Source organism: Ruditapes philippinarum, unplaced genomic scaffold (assembly GCF_026571515.1).
Source record: "Ruditapes philippinarum isolate M1 unplaced genomic scaffold, ASM2657151v2 ctg2349_1_1_1_1, whole genome shotgun sequence".
In the NCBI taxonomy this organism is placed as follows: domain Eukaryota; kingdom Metazoa; phylum Mollusca; class Bivalvia; order Venerida; family Veneridae; genus Ruditapes; species Ruditapes philippinarum.
In genome coordinates, this window is record NW_026865513.1 from 25986 (window position 1) to 44938 (window position 18953).

The 18953-nt window shown below is 33.2% G+C and overlaps 1 protein-coding gene across 1 annotated transcript in view; it reads right to left on the minus strand.

Annotated features, from left to right (window-relative positions):
• Window positions 1-18953, minus strand: part of LOC132729410 (RNA polymerase II-associated protein 1-like) — a 27623-nt gene continuing 8670 nt past the window's right edge. The window contains exons 10-32 of the mRNA XM_060715178.1: window positions 18567-18668; window positions 18123-18224; window positions 17213-17380; window positions 16270-16425; window positions 15669-15806; window positions 14847-14916; window positions 14369-14472; window positions 13751-13806; window positions 12238-12339; window positions 11602-11760; window positions 11128-11275; window positions 10493-10564; window positions 9899-10008; window positions 9252-9450; window positions 7778-7939; window positions 5765-5901; window positions 4996-5196; window positions 4384-4509; window positions 3665-3822; window positions 3050-3182; window positions 2434-2599; window positions 1348-1572; window positions 1-637 (exon numbers count right to left, since the gene is read on the minus strand). Of these exons, the coding sequence (XP_060571161.1) occupies window positions 515-637; window positions 1348-1572; window positions 2434-2599; window positions 3050-3182; window positions 3665-3822; window positions 4384-4509; window positions 4996-5196; window positions 5765-5901; window positions 7778-7939; window positions 9252-9450; window positions 9899-10008; window positions 10493-10564; window positions 11128-11275; window positions 11602-11760; window positions 12238-12339; window positions 13751-13806; window positions 14369-14472; window positions 14847-14916; window positions 15669-15806; window positions 16270-16425; window positions 17213-17380; window positions 18123-18224; window positions 18567-18668 (3117 nt within the window). The 3' untranslated portion in view covers window positions 1-514. The remainder of the gene's footprint in view (window positions 638-1347; window positions 1573-2433; window positions 2600-3049; window positions 3183-3664; window positions 3823-4383; window positions 4510-4995; window positions 5197-5764; window positions 5902-7777; window positions 7940-9251; window positions 9451-9898; window positions 10009-10492; window positions 10565-11127; window positions 11276-11601; window positions 11761-12237; window positions 12340-13750; window positions 13807-14368; window positions 14473-14846; window positions 14917-15668; window positions 15807-16269; window positions 16426-17212; window positions 17381-18122; window positions 18225-18566; window positions 18669-18953) is intronic.

The window sequence follows — 18953 nt, forward strand, 5'->3', positions numbered from 1 at the left end:
TGTAACAAATTCTTTACTTTACTATTATTTAAAAGCAAATGTGATATTACAAATGAAGCTCTTTCACAGAGACATGTTGTGTCCAGAGATGAAGGTGCTTGCTTATAAAATGAAATGTTATAGCAATAGTTAATATTGTTTCAAATGATTCTCCATCTGAAGAGTTTATCTTAGTCTTAGTTTTACACCACTGTTTCACACTCGCATAAAGTATTATACAGTAAAAACAGACTAATCAGGAAATTCATCCAATTGCACATTCGTCTTTGTTTTGAAACACACATATACATATCTAATATACAATGTATACACATGTATATAACAATTTTTATTTGGTGTTATTCGCACCAGCATAGTTAAGGTCACATGGTGACGTTCCAGCTTAACTGATGGAGGAAGATCTTGGATGACCCTCCATGCATTTGACACAATTATATAAAACTATGATAATATTTCTGTACAAACACAGGAACAGACTTTAAATTCACTTGGGTCTTATTGTACACTCCACAAATCACGAGACTTTTAATGAATCTATAAATGTTTGTCTAATTGCTGGAAGGGTCTCGTACAGTTTCATTCCGAATGCCATGGTAATATCAGCTTGTTTGTACATCATTAAGTGTCTCTTTAAATCCTACAACAAACAAACAAATAAAAACATTAAAGTTGCATGCATCCAGAAAAGAAAAGAAATTTTTTAAAAATCAAAACAGAAATATTTATCAATAAAATTGATTAGTAAATTTTACAAAGTCTACATTTTACAATTATTAGTTTTTATGCCCCCACAGAGTGGTAGCATATAGCGTTGCACTTGTCCATCCATCCGTACGTCTGTCCGTCAGTCTGTCCGTACATCCCGAAATCTTGTGAACGCAACTCCTCTTAAACCGGATGGCAGATTTTGCTTAAACTTCCAGGGATGAACAACCTTAATGTGTAGATGGTAGTAAAGGAAGGAATTTTTGCTGCAACCAAATTTAACAGAATTATGGCCCTTTGTTGATATTTTCACTATATACCATATATATGTTGTCAGTGGGGGCATCCGTGTCCTTTGGACACAGTTCTAGTTTTTATAACAATTGTCAACAGCTGCTGATAGTTTTTCAATTTTCAGTATTTTCATAACTTAATTCTTTTTCACCTCAGACAATTAAATTAAAGTGTGACATGATATTAAAGGTTGAATGCAACACTGGATCTCCCAGTATTATTTGGACTGCCTATCCACCCTAAAATCAAACTCAGCCTATGGTTTCTTGTCAACATTTTGGGGGCCGACAGGTTTAATAATATTTGCCTCATTTTCATAAAACAAGAAAACAAAGCTCGGCAAGTTACCTCATTCTTGCACTTCAATATTCGTGACATCATTGTAGATTTCAGTTTGACATGTGTTTTATCCTGTGTATACATGAATCTGTTCACATGATGTACCGCCACTAGGTACAGTACAGGGCTCCAACATGGTCGCAGGGTACCACCAAACATGCTCTGGTAATATAGACGTATCAACTCCACATTTGTCTCCTCTGGCTCTAGGAAGAGTTGAACTGGTAACGGTAACTGAAACACATAAAAAATATACATATTTAAAAACATACAGGATTTTAAATAACATGCTGAATTCATTTCTGTTGAAATTGATGTCACAATGATGTAGTTCAGTTCATACAGAGTATTTCCAGCCGTTAACCCAAAACCTCCTGAATTTGTGCAATGGATTTGTCCTACTTTGAATTTGGAACAGTCCATTTGAAGTTAAAGAGTTTTAATATACAAAAATAGTTATCTATTGTATAGAGCCTGGCTTCGTAGTTATAAAGAAATTCTCTAAGCCCAAACTCAGATCTTGGGTATTTCATTGGTCAGAAACATCCACAGAATGTACACTCACCAATGAAAATCCTGAGATTTGAGACAAAGCTCAGAATAAAGCTTTATTTCCTCAAGGCCTAGTCAAACTGTACAAAGGTGTACAAACTGACTGGCATGGCTTCATTGAGTGGCAAGGGTTAATCAATTCTGGTTCCAAGTTTAGGGTAAAAAACACACAAACATTGCATATACCTCTGTCATATAAATCATGGCCGGTAAATGCAAAAAACCTTATTCCTAGAAAGACAACATCTATGTTGGGCACTCAATAGAGCCATCAGCTTTCTTTTAGCTAGCTTCTGCATGTATAAGAATATGAAGTCCACTGATGGGACTCAAACCTACAGTGATATGAGGAGATTTACAGTAAGCCACCCTAACTGCTAGACCACTGTTGCCCTACCGGGGTCATTATCATGCTCCCTCTACTGACACCTATACAGGTAGATTCAAGGAAGCAAATTAAAACAAGAGAGGGTCAAATAGAGTGTCAAATAGAGGTTTAAGCTTTCGTAAAAATCTGGCTAAACTAAATACAACAATTATCACCTCATTCAGTGGGAGTGTAAGAGTTCGCAAAATTCCTGTGTATTCTGTCCAGATAGCTTTCCTGAACTGTACACTATGTCTCTGTTGAAGTGGGATTATAACGTAGCAAGCAAATAATGAGTCACCAAATGATACTGCCTCATACTGCTGCAGTAATGATATATATCTGAAATAAAAAAATTATCTCTAAATTATATAATAATCCTATTCAAAGTATCAAAATAAACAAAAATGTATACCCATATACTAGTAAAACCATATTTTATGTTTGATGAAGTTAATACTGCACTAACTGCTTTTGCAAAAAGGTCATGTGCCCAGTATTCATTTTGAAACTGTTTTAAATAAAATTTGTGATTATAATGAGAATAAGAGTTTTTTTCAGCCCATGTTAGGTACCAGCCAAAAGCGGACCAGGGTTCATAGGAATGCTTGCCTTGGTTCACTTTACGTTCAATGGCTGTTTACATAATCATTATATTTCTGTGGGTAACAACATCATTATTAAATTAACAAGCTGAAAAATCCTTTAAGCAGACTTTCTTTGTTAAAAATCAACAAGTCTAACTAGATTTGCAAAAAACTAGATAATTATCAGTACAAGTTGTGTACTTACAAGTCATAGAATGACGGTAGACCTGGAATATCTTCTGAGAAGTTCATCTTGTTAAGTATAGCAGGTTTAGAGTACAATCTCAGTAATCCAGCCAGAAAACAGTGTATTGTTCGATCCAGAAACATGTCATTTCCTGAAATGTAAAACAACACATTTGTAAATTTTTTAGCTTAAGGATCACAAACTTTAATGAATTGATGATTATTGATTAACTATAGGTAATAGCATAATAAACTTAACATCATTCTCACCTTTAATTTAAACCACTTGCTCCTCACTGCTGTCGGTTCAAATCCCAACAGGGACTTTGGATTCTTTCATGTGAGGAAGCTATCCAGCTAGCTTACAGAATGTTGGTGGTTTTACTTAGGTGCCTATCCGTGCCTGAAATTATGCACTGAAGGGCACGAGAGGTCTTTCTCCACCAGTTAAGCTGGAACGTTGCCATATGACCTTTATTGGGCCAGTGTGACATAAACCCAATCAAACAAACAAACAAAACCTTCTTTGACAGTTTTTGTAATACTTACCTTTTGTATAATATAAGTTATAAAGGAACCAACTTTACTTGCCTCAAGAAAATAAGTTTTAACTAAAATTCAAATCTAAACATACCTGTAAGAAACGCGCACATGATGCGTGACAGTTTCAGCGTGACAGAAACTCCCTCTATCACAAATGATCTATATGATTCCATCAGGTATATCCATCGTAAAACACACCTGACAGTGTCAAGCTGAGAGCTAGATAAAATATTCTGAACCTCTGCTCCACTGAAATATAAATGTTTACCATACACTGTAACACCTACAGTGAAAGGAAAACAAATGTTTCAGATACATGTATTTTCAATTCAAATGTAAAGGCCCATTCATTATGCCCCAGAAATGCTTTTATTTTCATTTCACAAAAGCTTTTTATTTTTGGTGTACTTCTATAGTTTCCAAAAAGTTATTCATTGGCTGAATACCTGAATCATCTTTTTCTTCTGTTGCTTTTTTTTGTAATTATAGTTATAGTGATTTTGTATGGAAGTCAAATTATCAATTTGTTTACATTTTGCTACTTGTACATTTTATTTCATAACTATCCCTACTTTCTACTTTCGCGTAACAAGCATGTAACATGCTCTAAACCATATTTTAAAAGTCTTCATATTCATGTTTGCCATTTCTAAAGAAGTAAAGATTTATTCTTTTCTGAGGCATAATGTGTCTTTATGTCGGTAAAAAGTTGAATGTCAAATGCATATTCTTCATGTAAATATAATGAACTGAAAACTATTAAATGCTTAAATTTGTATGAATGGAAGTGAAATAAAAAGGCATGCTTACACAGTGCTGTACTTGTTATAGAGGTCTATTAGAGGAAGAAATATCCAATCATTTGGCATCACAGACTCTCCAATATTGGAGGTAAAACAATCTTTTGTTGCCATGGTGTCACCTACATAATGACTCCTGAAAAGTTTATAACAAGAGACACAAAATCACAATATTGCGATATATCCAAATTATTAACACAGTGTTTAACACCAAGACTTTGCCTTTTCTACCAGAGTAAATCTGGAAAAGCCCAAACTGTCATGTAACCTGGCTAACATAATACTATTGGCTACCCAATTAAGTACTTTTACTTCTCAACTTCCTGAATAACACTGAATTATCCCACCACACATTTCCCCTCCCTCAATTGTTAGATTAAAATTTTGTGATGAAATAGCTATGCCAAAAGTGGTAATTGTTGTAAAATGTTTGAGCTGTTTGTATTTGCAGACAAGGCAATATTTTCGTAACTAAGGGAACAAGTCTAAGCTACAGTCCCCTTGACATAATTTCCAATTTTGGAGCAAAACATGGTTAACATGAATTATCCCAAGAGTAAGGGTCATATTTCATAATAACTTTTAAAATCATTGGATAAATATCTGAGTTAAAGTAGATTACCTTGATAGTAACACTTGCTGCTCACTGTAGCTGAATGCTGCCAGGTATGCAGCCCTGATAGAATTCAGGTTTTGCTTTGCTTCTTTAACTAACTCTTCTGTTACAATCTCTATTTGTTCTGCTGTTACTGTTTGTAGATGTATTGGTGTAGACAAAGTCATCTCCCCTAGTCTATCTGCTGACGTGTCTGCTGACTCAGATCTAAAATAATTAAAAAACAACACTAAATGAATATGTCACTTTTAAAAGTTTAGCAAGAAATAATTAACTAAATTACTGAGTAAGTTAAGGCAGCAGTATCCATAAACCAGCCATGTGGACCAATATAGAGCCAAATCGGCAGCATATCTATGTATATATGTAGTCTGGTCACTGTTTATACTGTTTGATGCTCAATTTCATTCTAATATATAAATTAACATCTATATTTTTCAGACTAAAAAAGGGACAGTTCCAAATTGAAAACAGGACAGTTCCATTAAGATTTTTTTTTTCTGTTTGGTTTTACTGGGCACCAACACTGTATATATCATATGGCACTTAAACAGGAAAGATGATTTTGGCTAACTATATGTGTGCTACAAGCAACACCAGGTGGCAAAACCATCTCACCTGCTGGAGCTAAGAGATGCACAGACTGTAGTAATTCCAACTCATTTAGTTGCCTCTTATGATCACCCAATTCTGATCCCTCAAGCTGTAAAGGCAATAATTCTGCTACAAGGGGCATTCCATTATTAAAGTACATTAGAAAATATCATTAACTTACTCAAAGAATACTGGATCAAAAATGACAGTAGAGAGTAAATCATGTATGAGATATTCGTCACCATGTTGTACAGATGTTAGTAACTTCAGAGCCACCTGGTGGACAACTGACATATCAATACTGCCACATGCTGATGGCTGCAAATATGTGATATAATACATAAATATACCAATAAATTCACTGAAATCTGTCTATAAAAGCTTGTTTTTAATAACTGAAGTTTAATAAATGCTGCTGTCAAAACTACAGAACTCAGATAAAACAAGAGCTGTCACTAGGACAGTAAGCTCGACTACTCGCAGTGCTTGATAGTAAAACAAGAGTCTGGGTAATATAGAATTTTCTTAGTTCAAAAAAAGCCATAATTCTGTCAAAATCCATGTGAGTGTTATAGGCCTTTGGCAGTGACTTCTGAAAAACGTGTGTTAACATCTGTGTTAGCTTTACCAGTTTTTACACTACTGTCCGCATGAGTTAAGTATTTTATTCCAATCATAATAATAAAACAAGAGGGCCATAATGGCCCTGAAGTCGCTCACCTGTATATAGGCCCCCAGAGTGGGGCCAGTTTAAACCCCAGGGCTTTTATTTGAACAAACTTGGTAGACACCCATTACAAGATGTTTCATGCAAAACATCTAAGGTCTAGCTTGTTGAGTTTTTAAAAAAAAAGATTTTAAAAGTTTTAAATATACACATATAGTTCAAAGCAATGACACCCCTAGGGCGGGGCCAGTTTTGCCCCCAGGGCTTTTTTTAACAAACTTTGAAGACACTCACTAGAAGATGTTTCATGCTTAATATCTAAACTCTAGCAATTTGTTTTTTTTTTCAAAGAAGATTTTTAAGTTTTTGCTATACACATATTAGGAAAATCAATGTCCCCCGGGGCAGGACCAATTTTGACCCCAAGGCTTTTATTTGAACAAACTTTGAAGACACTAACTGGAAGATGTTTCATGCTTAATATCTTAACTCTAGCTATCTGGGTTTTTCAAAGAAGAGTTTTTGCTATACACATATTAGGAAAATCAATGTCCCCCGGGGCAGGGCACATTTCGACCCTAGGGCTTTTATTTGAACAAACTTTGAAGACACTAACTGGAAGATGTTTCATGCTTTATATCTTAACTCTAGCTATTTGGGTTTTTCAAAGAAGATTTTTAAGTTTTTGCTATACACATATAAGGAAAATCAATGACCCCAGGGGCAGGGCAAATTTTGACCCCAGGGCTCTTATTTGAACAAATTTGCTAGACACCCATTAGAATATGTTTCATGCTAAATATCTTAGCTCTCACTAAGCTCTTTGGGTTCTTTAAAAGAAGATTTTATAAGTTTTTACTATATGAATATAGGGAAAATCAATGACCCCCTGGGGCGGGGCCAATTTTGACCCCAGGGCTTTTATTTGAACAAACTTGATAGACACTTATTAGAAGATGTTTCATGCTAAATATCTTAGCTCTAGCTCTTTGGGTTCTTTAAAAGAAGATTTTATAAGTTTTTACTATATGCATATAGAGAAAAACAATGACCCTTGGGGCGGGCCAATTTTGACCCTAGGATTTTATTTGAACAAACTTGGTAGACACCCACTAGAAGATGTTTCATGCCAAATATCTAAGCTCTACCTCTTTGGGTTTTTTTAAAGAAGATATTTTAAGTTTTTTCTATCGGTTGCCATGGCATTTTTTATCAACAACCAGTGTTCTGCATGGAATTAAATTCTTTGAACAATTTTTAAAGGTGACCACCAAAGGAACATTCCTGTGAAGTTTGGATGAAATTGGCTCAGCGGTTTCTGAGATGTCATTTAAAGTAAAAGTTTACGGACGGACGGACGCCGGACGAAAAGCGATCACAAAAGCTCACCCTGTCACTTTGTGACAGGTGAGCTAAAAAGTCATTAAAAAAAACAACTTTACTAGGATTAAGTCATTTAAAGAAATCTCACAGGGTACGAATTTAATAATGATAAAGACAAATGTATAAATAGCAATTATACATTACCATTAAGGTTGCCAATTTTACAATGAAGTAGAGAAGGAAAGTCTCAAATCTTGTGAAGTAGTTTTGATGATGTAGTTTGACGGCAGCAATCTTGCGAAGGTAATTCCAAAGATCTGTACTCTGCAGCATTGTCAATGGAGAAACTATGCTGTCTGCTTCGAGCTTAAAACATTGATATATTTTCTTGTATTTACTGGTAAAATTTCTTCATTGATATCACATTTTACCTAGGAACAATTTTATTCATGACAAGTCTTTCATTGGTAGCATCATTTAAGATATGAAATGCTTGTTTTATTACAATAAAAGTATATATATATCACACAAGAAGTTCATAACTTCATATACATGTATTTCCAGACTTAAAATACCTATAAAGCACAGAAAAACAATACGCCCATCAGCAGGGTTTTAAAGCTACTCTCCCACACACAATTGGTTATAACTATGAGTGTCTTTGAAATAAAGTGTCATAAAAAATAAAACTCAATACAGGTTGATGCATTAAAAACATTTTCATAGAATGAGATAGGGCTGTCACTGAATATCGCAATATCGATATATCATCGATATTCATCTTCCAATACACACTTTTAAATATTGATACAAGCTAAAATTTATTTATTTATTTCTGTTAGTGAATATACCTCTCTATTTTGCCTAATAAGAGAAGTCACTTTTTTCCTGTCATTGGCTAACTTGAACTTTAAACTCAGTCTTCAAATGTCAAAGACAAAAACAACAGAAAAAACAAACTTTCTGTTAGTTTGCTGTATTTGTTATGTCTAATACCAGCATGTATAACACCATGATCCTAATTTATAACACATATTTAAATGTTTTTCATTGTATTTACTGTTAAAGTCGATATATCGTCGATATTTGTCTTTTGATATATCGACATAAAATTTTTCATCAATGACGGCTTTGGAATGAGATGATGACATGTCTTGTGGGTGGGAGATACCAGCTGTTCAAAATCCTGCTAAAATTTTAAACCTTTGCAACATTTTATATTGTAAACATTGATTATAGCTGTGAACAGATACTGTAATGTTGAGGCCCGTTCCTATTAAGGTCACAAAACAACCGTGTGAAGGTAATAGTTTTAAGGCCACTTATAGTCATTACTGATGAAACAAAGGCATCAAATGTCAACTACCTTCTGCAAACTAGTGGGATAATTTCTTACATTAAAGAGTAAAACACTTTTAATGGTATGCAATCACAAGAGCAGGTAAAAAGAGGTTTAAATTATGCATCATTAACAACTTTTATACTAAAGGAGTCTGTAAATTTGTTATACAGTTTCAGAAAAATATGAAACTTTGATTTTTGTTTTTGTTACTGATCTCATTCAAGGTAGAATCAACTGTATATGTCATCAGAGACTTTTATAACTAACATATTAAAAGCATTATAATATTATTATGATATATTCTCTTATTAAAAATGTTTATTTGTTTCACACTACCTGATTTACAGACTGTAAGCCCCTGTGCACTTTAGCAAAGCTGTAAACCATTCTGTACCAGGCTGTTAGAAAGCCACAGGAAGACTGGGCTCTCACTACAGAAACAAACTGATCTTCATTTACTGAAGAGCTGCCATATTCAGGAAGACAACTGCATTCCTCAAACCGTTTTGTTTCATTAAGAATGCTTGAATGAGAACTGAAATTGAAAGTATAAATTTTAAAAAAAAGAACAATAACAACAAAACAAAAACATCTTAAACACACAATATCAGAAGTAATTTATATATATGATTTGGCAAGTTTTAAGTTCGAAAAGTTGTAACAAGAGTTGTTTATATGACAGCATGTTTGACTTTTCTGAGTGCTTGATAGAAAAACAAGAGCCTTGAAAATGTACAATTTAAAGGGCCATAATTCTGTCAAAATCCACTTTGAGGTTGAAATTTTAACCCATTCCCTTCAGATACTAATTTGAAAATATAAACTTAATAACAACAGTGTGACTGAATTTGATGCCAACACATTCGCCAATGACTGAGTGAGCACAATAGCTCTCCCTATTCTTTAAATAGTCCAACTAAAAATGAAAGCTTTAAGTGCTTTTGACTGGTACAATATAATTATCTCATTATCAAGGAAGGTACCTGAGTTTAGAAAGTATTGAAGAAAATCCTATAGAGTTCCAGTGTTGGACACAGTCTGTGTAAATTTGCTGCATTTCTTGTAAACTGGTCACTATATCAGCACCATGTAACTTCAAAAATACATTAAAAATATACCTTTTTTTTTAAAGAAATATCAACTTGACCTTAACTTTTCACATGGTTCAAACTTTTTACAGAACAATTTAAATTACCAATTGTAAGTTCAAATTCCTTTAAGAGTGGCGTGGTGGCCGACTGGTTTACATGTCTGACTACAAATCTAAAATTTGCTAGCTGCATGGGTTTGAACCCCTTCAGGAGCAAGGCATTGTTTCAGTTTGCAAATGCTTAGTACTTCAAATGTAGCAAATGTTGGTTCCAGGTTTGGATTCCAGAGTGTTTCTATAAGCTTATAGCTTCTTAGACAATTAAACTAAAATAAATTTGTATCAACTAAATTCCTTTCAAGAGGGTGTCTATAAGCTTATAGTTTTTTTTACAATCAAACTAAAACTTCCAGTTTTCAACACAATGAAGGTAAAAAAGGTACAGCATGTAGGTTAAAACTTAATAAAGAAATGATCAAAGATTTACCTGTGACTGACAGTGAACATAGTAAGTAGTGATAAAGTTTAGGCAAGAAATCGGCAACTGCAGGTTCTGTTTCTAAAAGTGAAACAAGAATTACAATTCATCATATTTAACGCATTAGGTGATATTATTTCAAAACAAAACTGTATTACACATATACACATGTATCTTGTTATATTGATATAAAATTCAACTGAAACTATATACCATTTAAAATTATATATCCTGTAGCAATGAGACACAGACATAACACAATAACATGTTGATAGAACAACTTAAACTGTTCCTATTTTTTCTCATTTCTTAGCATAGCTTTACATTTTATTTCATTATATATGGAACTTTAATCTGAATCATTATATATGGAACTTTAATTTTGATTTTAGTTATTTCTGCTTAATGAAAAGACAGGCAAATTTCTACCTTTCTCAAATATCCCACTAGAAAAGCTATACCCAATACCAAATTATGTTTTAATCCAAAATAACAATAATGAACCAATCACATGTTTTTTCAATGCCAAACATAAGCACTCTTATTGAAGTTGATTCCTTTTCCAGACTTAATTTCAACAAATTTGATACAAATCATTAATTTCTGGATAAACAAGCCCTATAGTACAAAACAAGTAGTCACACCTTAATCTGGTAACTAGTCGCAAGCTCTCTTAACATTGATGAAAGCATGATCTTGATTGGCTGAATGAGATCTGCAACATGAGTCCAATTGATTATTGCCATGACAACATCCTCTGATCTTTCAACTTCAATATCTTCTCCATCTTGACTACAAATAGAAACATATACATGTATATTGTTACTTTTTTTTTAATATGATCATTCTGTTGTATAACCTTATTATTACTGAAAATAGTCATTCAATTGTCAACCCCATCCATCCCCCCCCCCCCAAAAAAAACCCAGAAAACTAAAATTCAATTCTTCAAAAAAAAAAAATGATTCATTCAGATTGAATTTGGGAAACAGATCTTTATTCCAAATACTTAAGAAAAAGGCCATGATAAAAGAAACATTCCATAAAATTGACAGGAATGTAAAACCAGCAAATATATGCTTCTCTAAGCAATTTCACAGCGCAATTGAATTTTTTACCTATGTTTAAATGTTTGTGGTTTTCTCAGAGTACTGGCAACACATACTGCCATCTCTAGACACGAGACAAGGGCTGCAACTCTGTCTTGATCCTCTGTGGTACGATCAAATATTCCGTCATAATTCCTCAATATCTCAACTATCAGTGGATAATACTCTCTGAAAAATATAATCAATCCAATATTGTATGGTATTTCAGAATATGTCTGTGTTTCTATCACAAACACTATTATTTCACTAAAATAGTGGAAGTTTATCAATCTGTTTCAACAATTGTTTTGACCATGCCCTAACATGTAGTTTGTTTGAGAAGAACAATATTTTTAGAAAATGTTGTCAACACTAGATTTAGCTCAGTAACAGTATCAAATATGACAGGAAAACTCAACAAGAGCCAGCAACATTAACTAAATGCAGGCCCAAATAAACACAGATGCTTGCATGATCTGATTATTAACTAAAATGATGATCAAGTATATATTTCAAACTTATGAGAAAAATTATGTGTCAGAACTTGCAAAATGTACTTTTCCATTCATCTTTAATTTCATATTTTCAAGACTCACACTCACTCTATCTTTTGTATTTATACTACTGAAATACAAATAGTAATTTTTAATTAATCAAACCTCTTACATGTATATATTATCAGCCAGTCCATATGACAAACAAACCTTCCATAAGTTCAGACATTCTAACTTTAGACCATGAGCTTCAATGTGAGGCAGTCCGAAACTCCTGTAATACATGTATATATTGTAACGTCTGGTATGTTAAAATACAGACAAGGACCAACAAAGCTATTAATATTTATTATCTTTTTAAAATACTAGAAATGTGTCATCATGCCACGGATGCCCCCACATGCAGCAAAAATTTCAGATGGTGCATTAATTATTTTTTTCATTTTAAGTTCAAAGCCCTTAAAACTTTATAATGTTAACACAAACCATTTTCATACAATGTTCAAGGCACTAAATTAATCAGTCTTAACCTTTTGAAAATAGCATATTGCATATTTGTAGCAAAAATAATGGTTAAAAGTATGAGTGCTGAAACTGAAAGTTCAAAATTTTTCCAACATTCAGGAAAGATAAGTTTGTCTAAAATCATTGAACCATGACCAAATTCAAACTTAAACTGCTTATTCCTAAGATGTATCTATATTATTTTCAAAGTGAAACAGACTTAACTCTGCCAAAAAATCATCCAACCATGACCAAATTCGAACTTGACCTGTATTTTCTCATGACATATCCATATGTCAAATTTGAGTTTAATGTGTGCAACCGTTCTTAAGATAATGAACGGAAACTGATGATGACGGAATGACAGAATGACGGAAGGACGGAATGACGGAACAGGGTAACACTATATGCCCCGGCCATTACATGGCGGGGGCATAAATATTATGACCTCATGCAAGCATTTTAGCTTAATTCTTTTTATTTTATGGGATGGATTGAGATTGGGTTGTAAGTCACACTGTGTAACAGGTTCATACAGAGCTTTATCAGCAATACTGGCACTATAAGACCATATATTTCCTTCTTTGCATTATTTATGGCTTGTACAGAAATTTTATAATAATCAGCAACCATCCATAAGCTTGCTTTCTCACACTATAAAAATCTCAGGGGAGTGTTGGCCTTGTGGTAGAGGATTCTGCCTCTAACACAGGGATCATAGGTTTGAACCCTACAGGGATTATTTCCATGTTTCCTCATATGATGCCACTGCTGATCTATTCAAGGGAGTGTACTCAGGAATGGTTCATATCAGCTTACATAAACATTCCTGTCGAGATTCAAACCTATGCCTTCACGTTTCACAATCAGCTATGTTAGAGACTTGACCACAAGGTCCTCCTTTCTTAAAGTGGATTGATCTACAATGGGTACATTTTCCGTAAGTCTTTTAAACATTGATAAAAGCATAGAAATGTATCACTGGAAAAGTCTTCTAAAATATTTCTTTAAAAAAAGAAAAAAAAGAAATGCCCAGCCAGGACTTTAAAGTATAAATGCATCTCCAGATATTAATGTACTAAAAAGATTTATTAACCCTCTAGTTACAGACCGTCCATTATAGGCCAATTCACTTTAAATATTTTGAAAAATAAAAGGCAAACATTATGGATTTAACATACTTTATGTCAGTCATCAGATATCTCAACATCCTTTCCTCCAGTTTGAACTTTGACAACTATTATATATAATGTAAAATGAATTGTTATAATACAAAATACAGTGTACATGTAGTGAAATGGGTACAGTGAAACAATTTAACAGAAATTTAATACATGTTAACAATCTTTTATTCTACAAAAAGTAATAATATGCATATCATCGCAACATTATGTCCAGTCACTTTTTCTAGTAATTATACATGTATATCCATGTAATTTCAAATGATTGGAGGCTAAGATATGCTATTTGAACTAACATCTACACGTATATACATGTGCAGTCCTTAATTTCTATTTTGGTTGCACATACCTTTTAAGTTAATGTAAAACAATTTAATATTCAAGTTTATTTTTACATTTCAATCTTGGTATGTGATGAAGTTGCAAAATCTGTACAGACCCCTGTTATGTTGCCTAAATACATGTATTATTTAGATATAAATATTGCCAACACACCATGTCATTTTATTTGATAAGAGCTAACCGTAAAAAAAAGCTGACTCAATAAATACAAGCATTTCTTGGCCAATATAACAGTCTGATATTTCAAATAAAAGATATGAAGTAAGAATTTATTACCAACATTGCAGCCATGTTTTTCCCGGCTTGACAAAGTGTACACATCAATGCCATTGCCTCCTTTAGTGGAATCCCATAAACATTACTCACTGGTTCCTGCACACCTGTATTTGATGAAAAAATACAATATATTTCTGATTGTGCTGTTATTTATGTTTGTAATGGAGGGGGCTCTGTGTGACGCAGTTGTTAAAGTCACAAACTTTCATCCCTTGCTCATTACCTCTATAGGCTCCAGTCAGAAAAAGTATTAATTCAAACAAATTCATTTAAACTTACTTGGGATAAAAGCTTGAAATTTATCTAAATCACTCTCATGTCTAATTATTGGAACTGAAACAATACTGGTGCTGTCCTAATTCCATTAGGACTCAACCTCATCATACTGTTTTCTCCCACAATATATATTAAAATTTATCTATTGAAATCATTGTCAACATCACAATTTATAAAACATGAATTAGGATGATAGCATTACCTTCTGTTTGCCAGGTGATTGGCAAAAATTCTTTTATCACCAGCTCAAGTAATCCTTTGTAATTAAAAACCTGTAAAAACAAAATATACAATGCCTTCAGAGAGGAACATATCATTTCCAATCCGTATACACTTGCCTACTAAAATTTGTCTCAAACTAAAATTGGACAGCTTAATTGTAAAGATACATGTATTCTAAAACAATCTGCAAAACAAATCTTTGCATTTTAACAAGCTTCCATATTATAGTTAAACATGTAAACAAAGGCCACCAACGGAAGAGAGACAAATAATGGTATTTACAGGCAAGTGGTCTTTATGTAGAGGTTACTTTACTCTATTTTATTCAGAAAAGGTTGTCTAAAAGTGGCCCTTATTTGCAGGGTTATCTATATTCAGAGGTGGTCTTTAACACAGAATTGACTGTATTTACATATCAAACAAACAAAATAAATGTGCATTATTACATATGATAATAATGCTTAGAATAAAGAAAAAAATGCTTACACACAATATGACATCATCTGTTATGTTAATAAACCAAATGATGTCACGAAATAGTACAATAATGCATGCTTTATCATTCAAATGCTTTGTACTTACTAATAATCTCTCAAGCCTACCAGCCTTTATGATAATATTACTGCACATCTAAACTCAAACCATGCAATAACAATAGGAAAGGAAAACATTTTCCTAAATATAATTCCTAATTTCAAAAAGCCTTGACAGTTATCATGCAATCAGCAACATAAACCCCTAAGTCAAAGAGGCCTTGGAAGAAATTTTTTTTTATCAGTAACAAGAACAGAGTCATGCTTACCTGGTATGCTAATTGTTTTGAATGTCTACAAAGTCTTGTAAGAATTTGTAATACTGCAATTACAACCGGTGCCTGTGGTTTAACATTCTGTAGAATGTAGGTTAGACGCTGTATCAGGTTCATTCTGCTGCCTAATGCCTGAAAATATAATATACACCAATTACTTCTAACACTTTCTAGAGAAGCACATCATCAGATATAATCATATTCATTTCCAGAATGTTCTCTTTCTTCTAATGAGGTGATTGAAATAGTAATTCCTATCATTTTGCATAAAATATTCAAACTTTTCCTTGGATTTTATGCAAAGATTTTTTTCAGCAAGTAAAAGGAGGGGAAACAAACAACTGTGTTTACAACATCTTTTTTACTGCTATTTTACTGATAAGTTATGCCATTTATATATCTCTGATATCCTTTGAGTAACAGCTTAACTCCTATCAAATTTAATAGCAGTTAAATGGTTACTGCACTAAGAAGACAAATTAAGTATTTCAATTATATTCGCAAAATCATTTTTTTAGCAGTCAAAATCCTTGACTTATTTAAGGCATGATAGTAAGGGCATACCAAGGTCATAGCACATCATTATGTTATTCACCTGAATCAGATCATGTTTAGCAAGCTCTGCATCTGACTGATCCGGAGTTTCTTCTGCTTCACCAGGAAGCTTTATTCCTACTTGCTCTGGTTTAGCAGGAGCTTGCCAAGCCACTCTGTAACCTTGAAACCAGTGGAAAACTTTCTCGAGTGCAACCTGTAACGAAATAGTTAGCTTTGCAAATACATGTTTATCTATGAAATGCATCTTTCTTTATCTATGAAAATCTTATTTATGTTTTCAACTTTTCTGACAATTACACAGTATAACAGTTATATACAGTCAGGATCGGAATTTACCTCCTAAATAAAACTGGAATATGTAAAAGTTTTGTAAAAAAGAAATCAAAAGATCAAACAGTTAAGTGCTGGCAACAATAAATCTAGCCTATGGCACCAGTAACGACAAGTGTGTAAAACTACACACTCTGAAAAAACTCTATCCTACTCACAGAGGTATAGAACAATCACCAAACCAGGGGGGTAGTGTTGTTTGTTTTTTTCATATTGTAGTTTTGAAGTCAATACATTTTAATTATTAGTCAAGAACTCTATACTATTTGTTTTGGATTTAACTACATAAAAATAACTAAATCCAAAGCATGATGAATATTTATGTTTATGAATTCAAGAATATAATGTTAAATGAAAGGAGAGTAATAATATTTGACCTTTGTTACAGTACAGAGCAGAATATCCTTCCCAATGGTAGGAAAGTTGCAGCCCATGGGCGGGTACCCTTAGTTTCAATCAAAATGTGCCAAAATGATGATAATGGGGTTCATTCATAAAATGCGCTAAAATAACGCCATTGAACAGCATGTGACTCATCTGGCACCACCGATGCCAGATAAAATTTCCTGCATGGGTAAAACCAGTCTGTCAGATATGCAAGAAAACTTCAATATAAAGGTTAAATAAAGGGAGAGAACTCTAGCACATACCTCATCAGCTTGATTGACAAGAAGAGAATTGAGGGCTATCACAGCTGCTGCTAGCACAGATTCAACAGTGTCATCTAGTGACCAGCGGAACAGAAATATCACACCAGCATCAATAATGCTAGCCAAAATTGGCGTCTGTACCATCTTTTCCAAGTTCCCATTCTTTGCCTAGAAATAAACCACATACTAGGTATTCTTAAATTCACTTTTTAATGGATGTCTAACTCTGATCATCAGATTAATAAATTAGCAATAAGAATTTCACCAAAACATAATTATTTGTTAACAAAAAACAAATTGTCAAATCTATTGTTATTTAAATCTAAGGTCACAGGATCAATCTATCAATGGAAAAATTACACATCATATTCAATGCATAACTAGAAATGCGTCCATAGGATGCTCGCTAATGCCCCGACAATCCACTATTTTTTCCGTCTATAGATTGACAGCATGAAAGCAGGACGGATAAGGGCAAATCTATGCCCCCTGCCTTTTTTGTTGGATTTAAGGTTGCACCAACACAGTAAAGGCCACTTTCCAGACTTACTGGTGGAGGGGAATCTCAAGTGCGCTTCAGTGCATTACTTCCGTGAGGGCATAACAAAGTTGACTATAGCTAGAAAATCCTTTTAGCAAATTAAAATTTTTTTGATGCAGAAATATAAACATTTTATACTTATTTTTTAACATCTTATTGGTAGTACAATCAATAACATTATATTATGAGAAATCAGTCCCAATATTCTTATGGACCAGCAACATGAAGCTTCTAGTAATTAAACCCACAAACAGATACATTGTACAATCAAAAGTAAAATTAAGAAGTAATAAATTATTATTGTTAAGTTTACAAAATTCAAAGGTAGACAGAACACCTAATCAAGCAATATAATATAGTTGTACACACCTGTTCGATAACTTTACTAAGTGTATTCAGGGCAAGTACTCTCTGCTGATTATTTGTACTTCTGGCCAGTGTAAACAATTCCTCCAGTGTATAACCTGCTCTCTGTGTTAAAAATAACTTACTATTTATTGACGGACAGGGATTCTCATTCTCCTATGTATCCAAAAGTAATTAATTGGACTAAGAAAGACTATTACACCATAGAGATAAGCAAGCACAAATCTACATGTATAAAACGTCATAATCTTTGGGAGGGATCTCATCTGTACTATAAAATAACATTAAATATTGTTCCAGTGCTTTAAACTGACGTCATCTGAAATTAAAATTAATAAAATTGTTTTTACTAAGACTAAGTATTTTGCAAAATAATAGTTTTACTTACATATGCTCTAAAGAGTCAATTTTTATCCCATATAATGTACAGTGAGTAAACAGACTAACCTCTGGTTCATCACCATGGTGATGTAGACCCACATTAACTGGTATATCTGCATCAGCAAACACAATGTTACCATGGAAATCAAATCTTGCTTGCTGACCTGTCTGAAAATTTAAACACAAAAATAACACATCTCCTTACGACTAATCTGATAAAATGTACAGGATTCATATAAATCTACTCATATCAACATACAGTTAATACTAAATAGCACAATCTTTTTCTTTAAAAAAATATTAACCTTTTTGGTACAGGTTGCTGACTTAAAATCACTAGCCCCTTTATTGCTTCAGGTTTGACCCTGGCTGTAAACATAAAATTGATTCATACCAGCCAGGTAAAATGAGATATAAGGTTCTACTCAAGTGTTTTGTATGTGACTGATATAA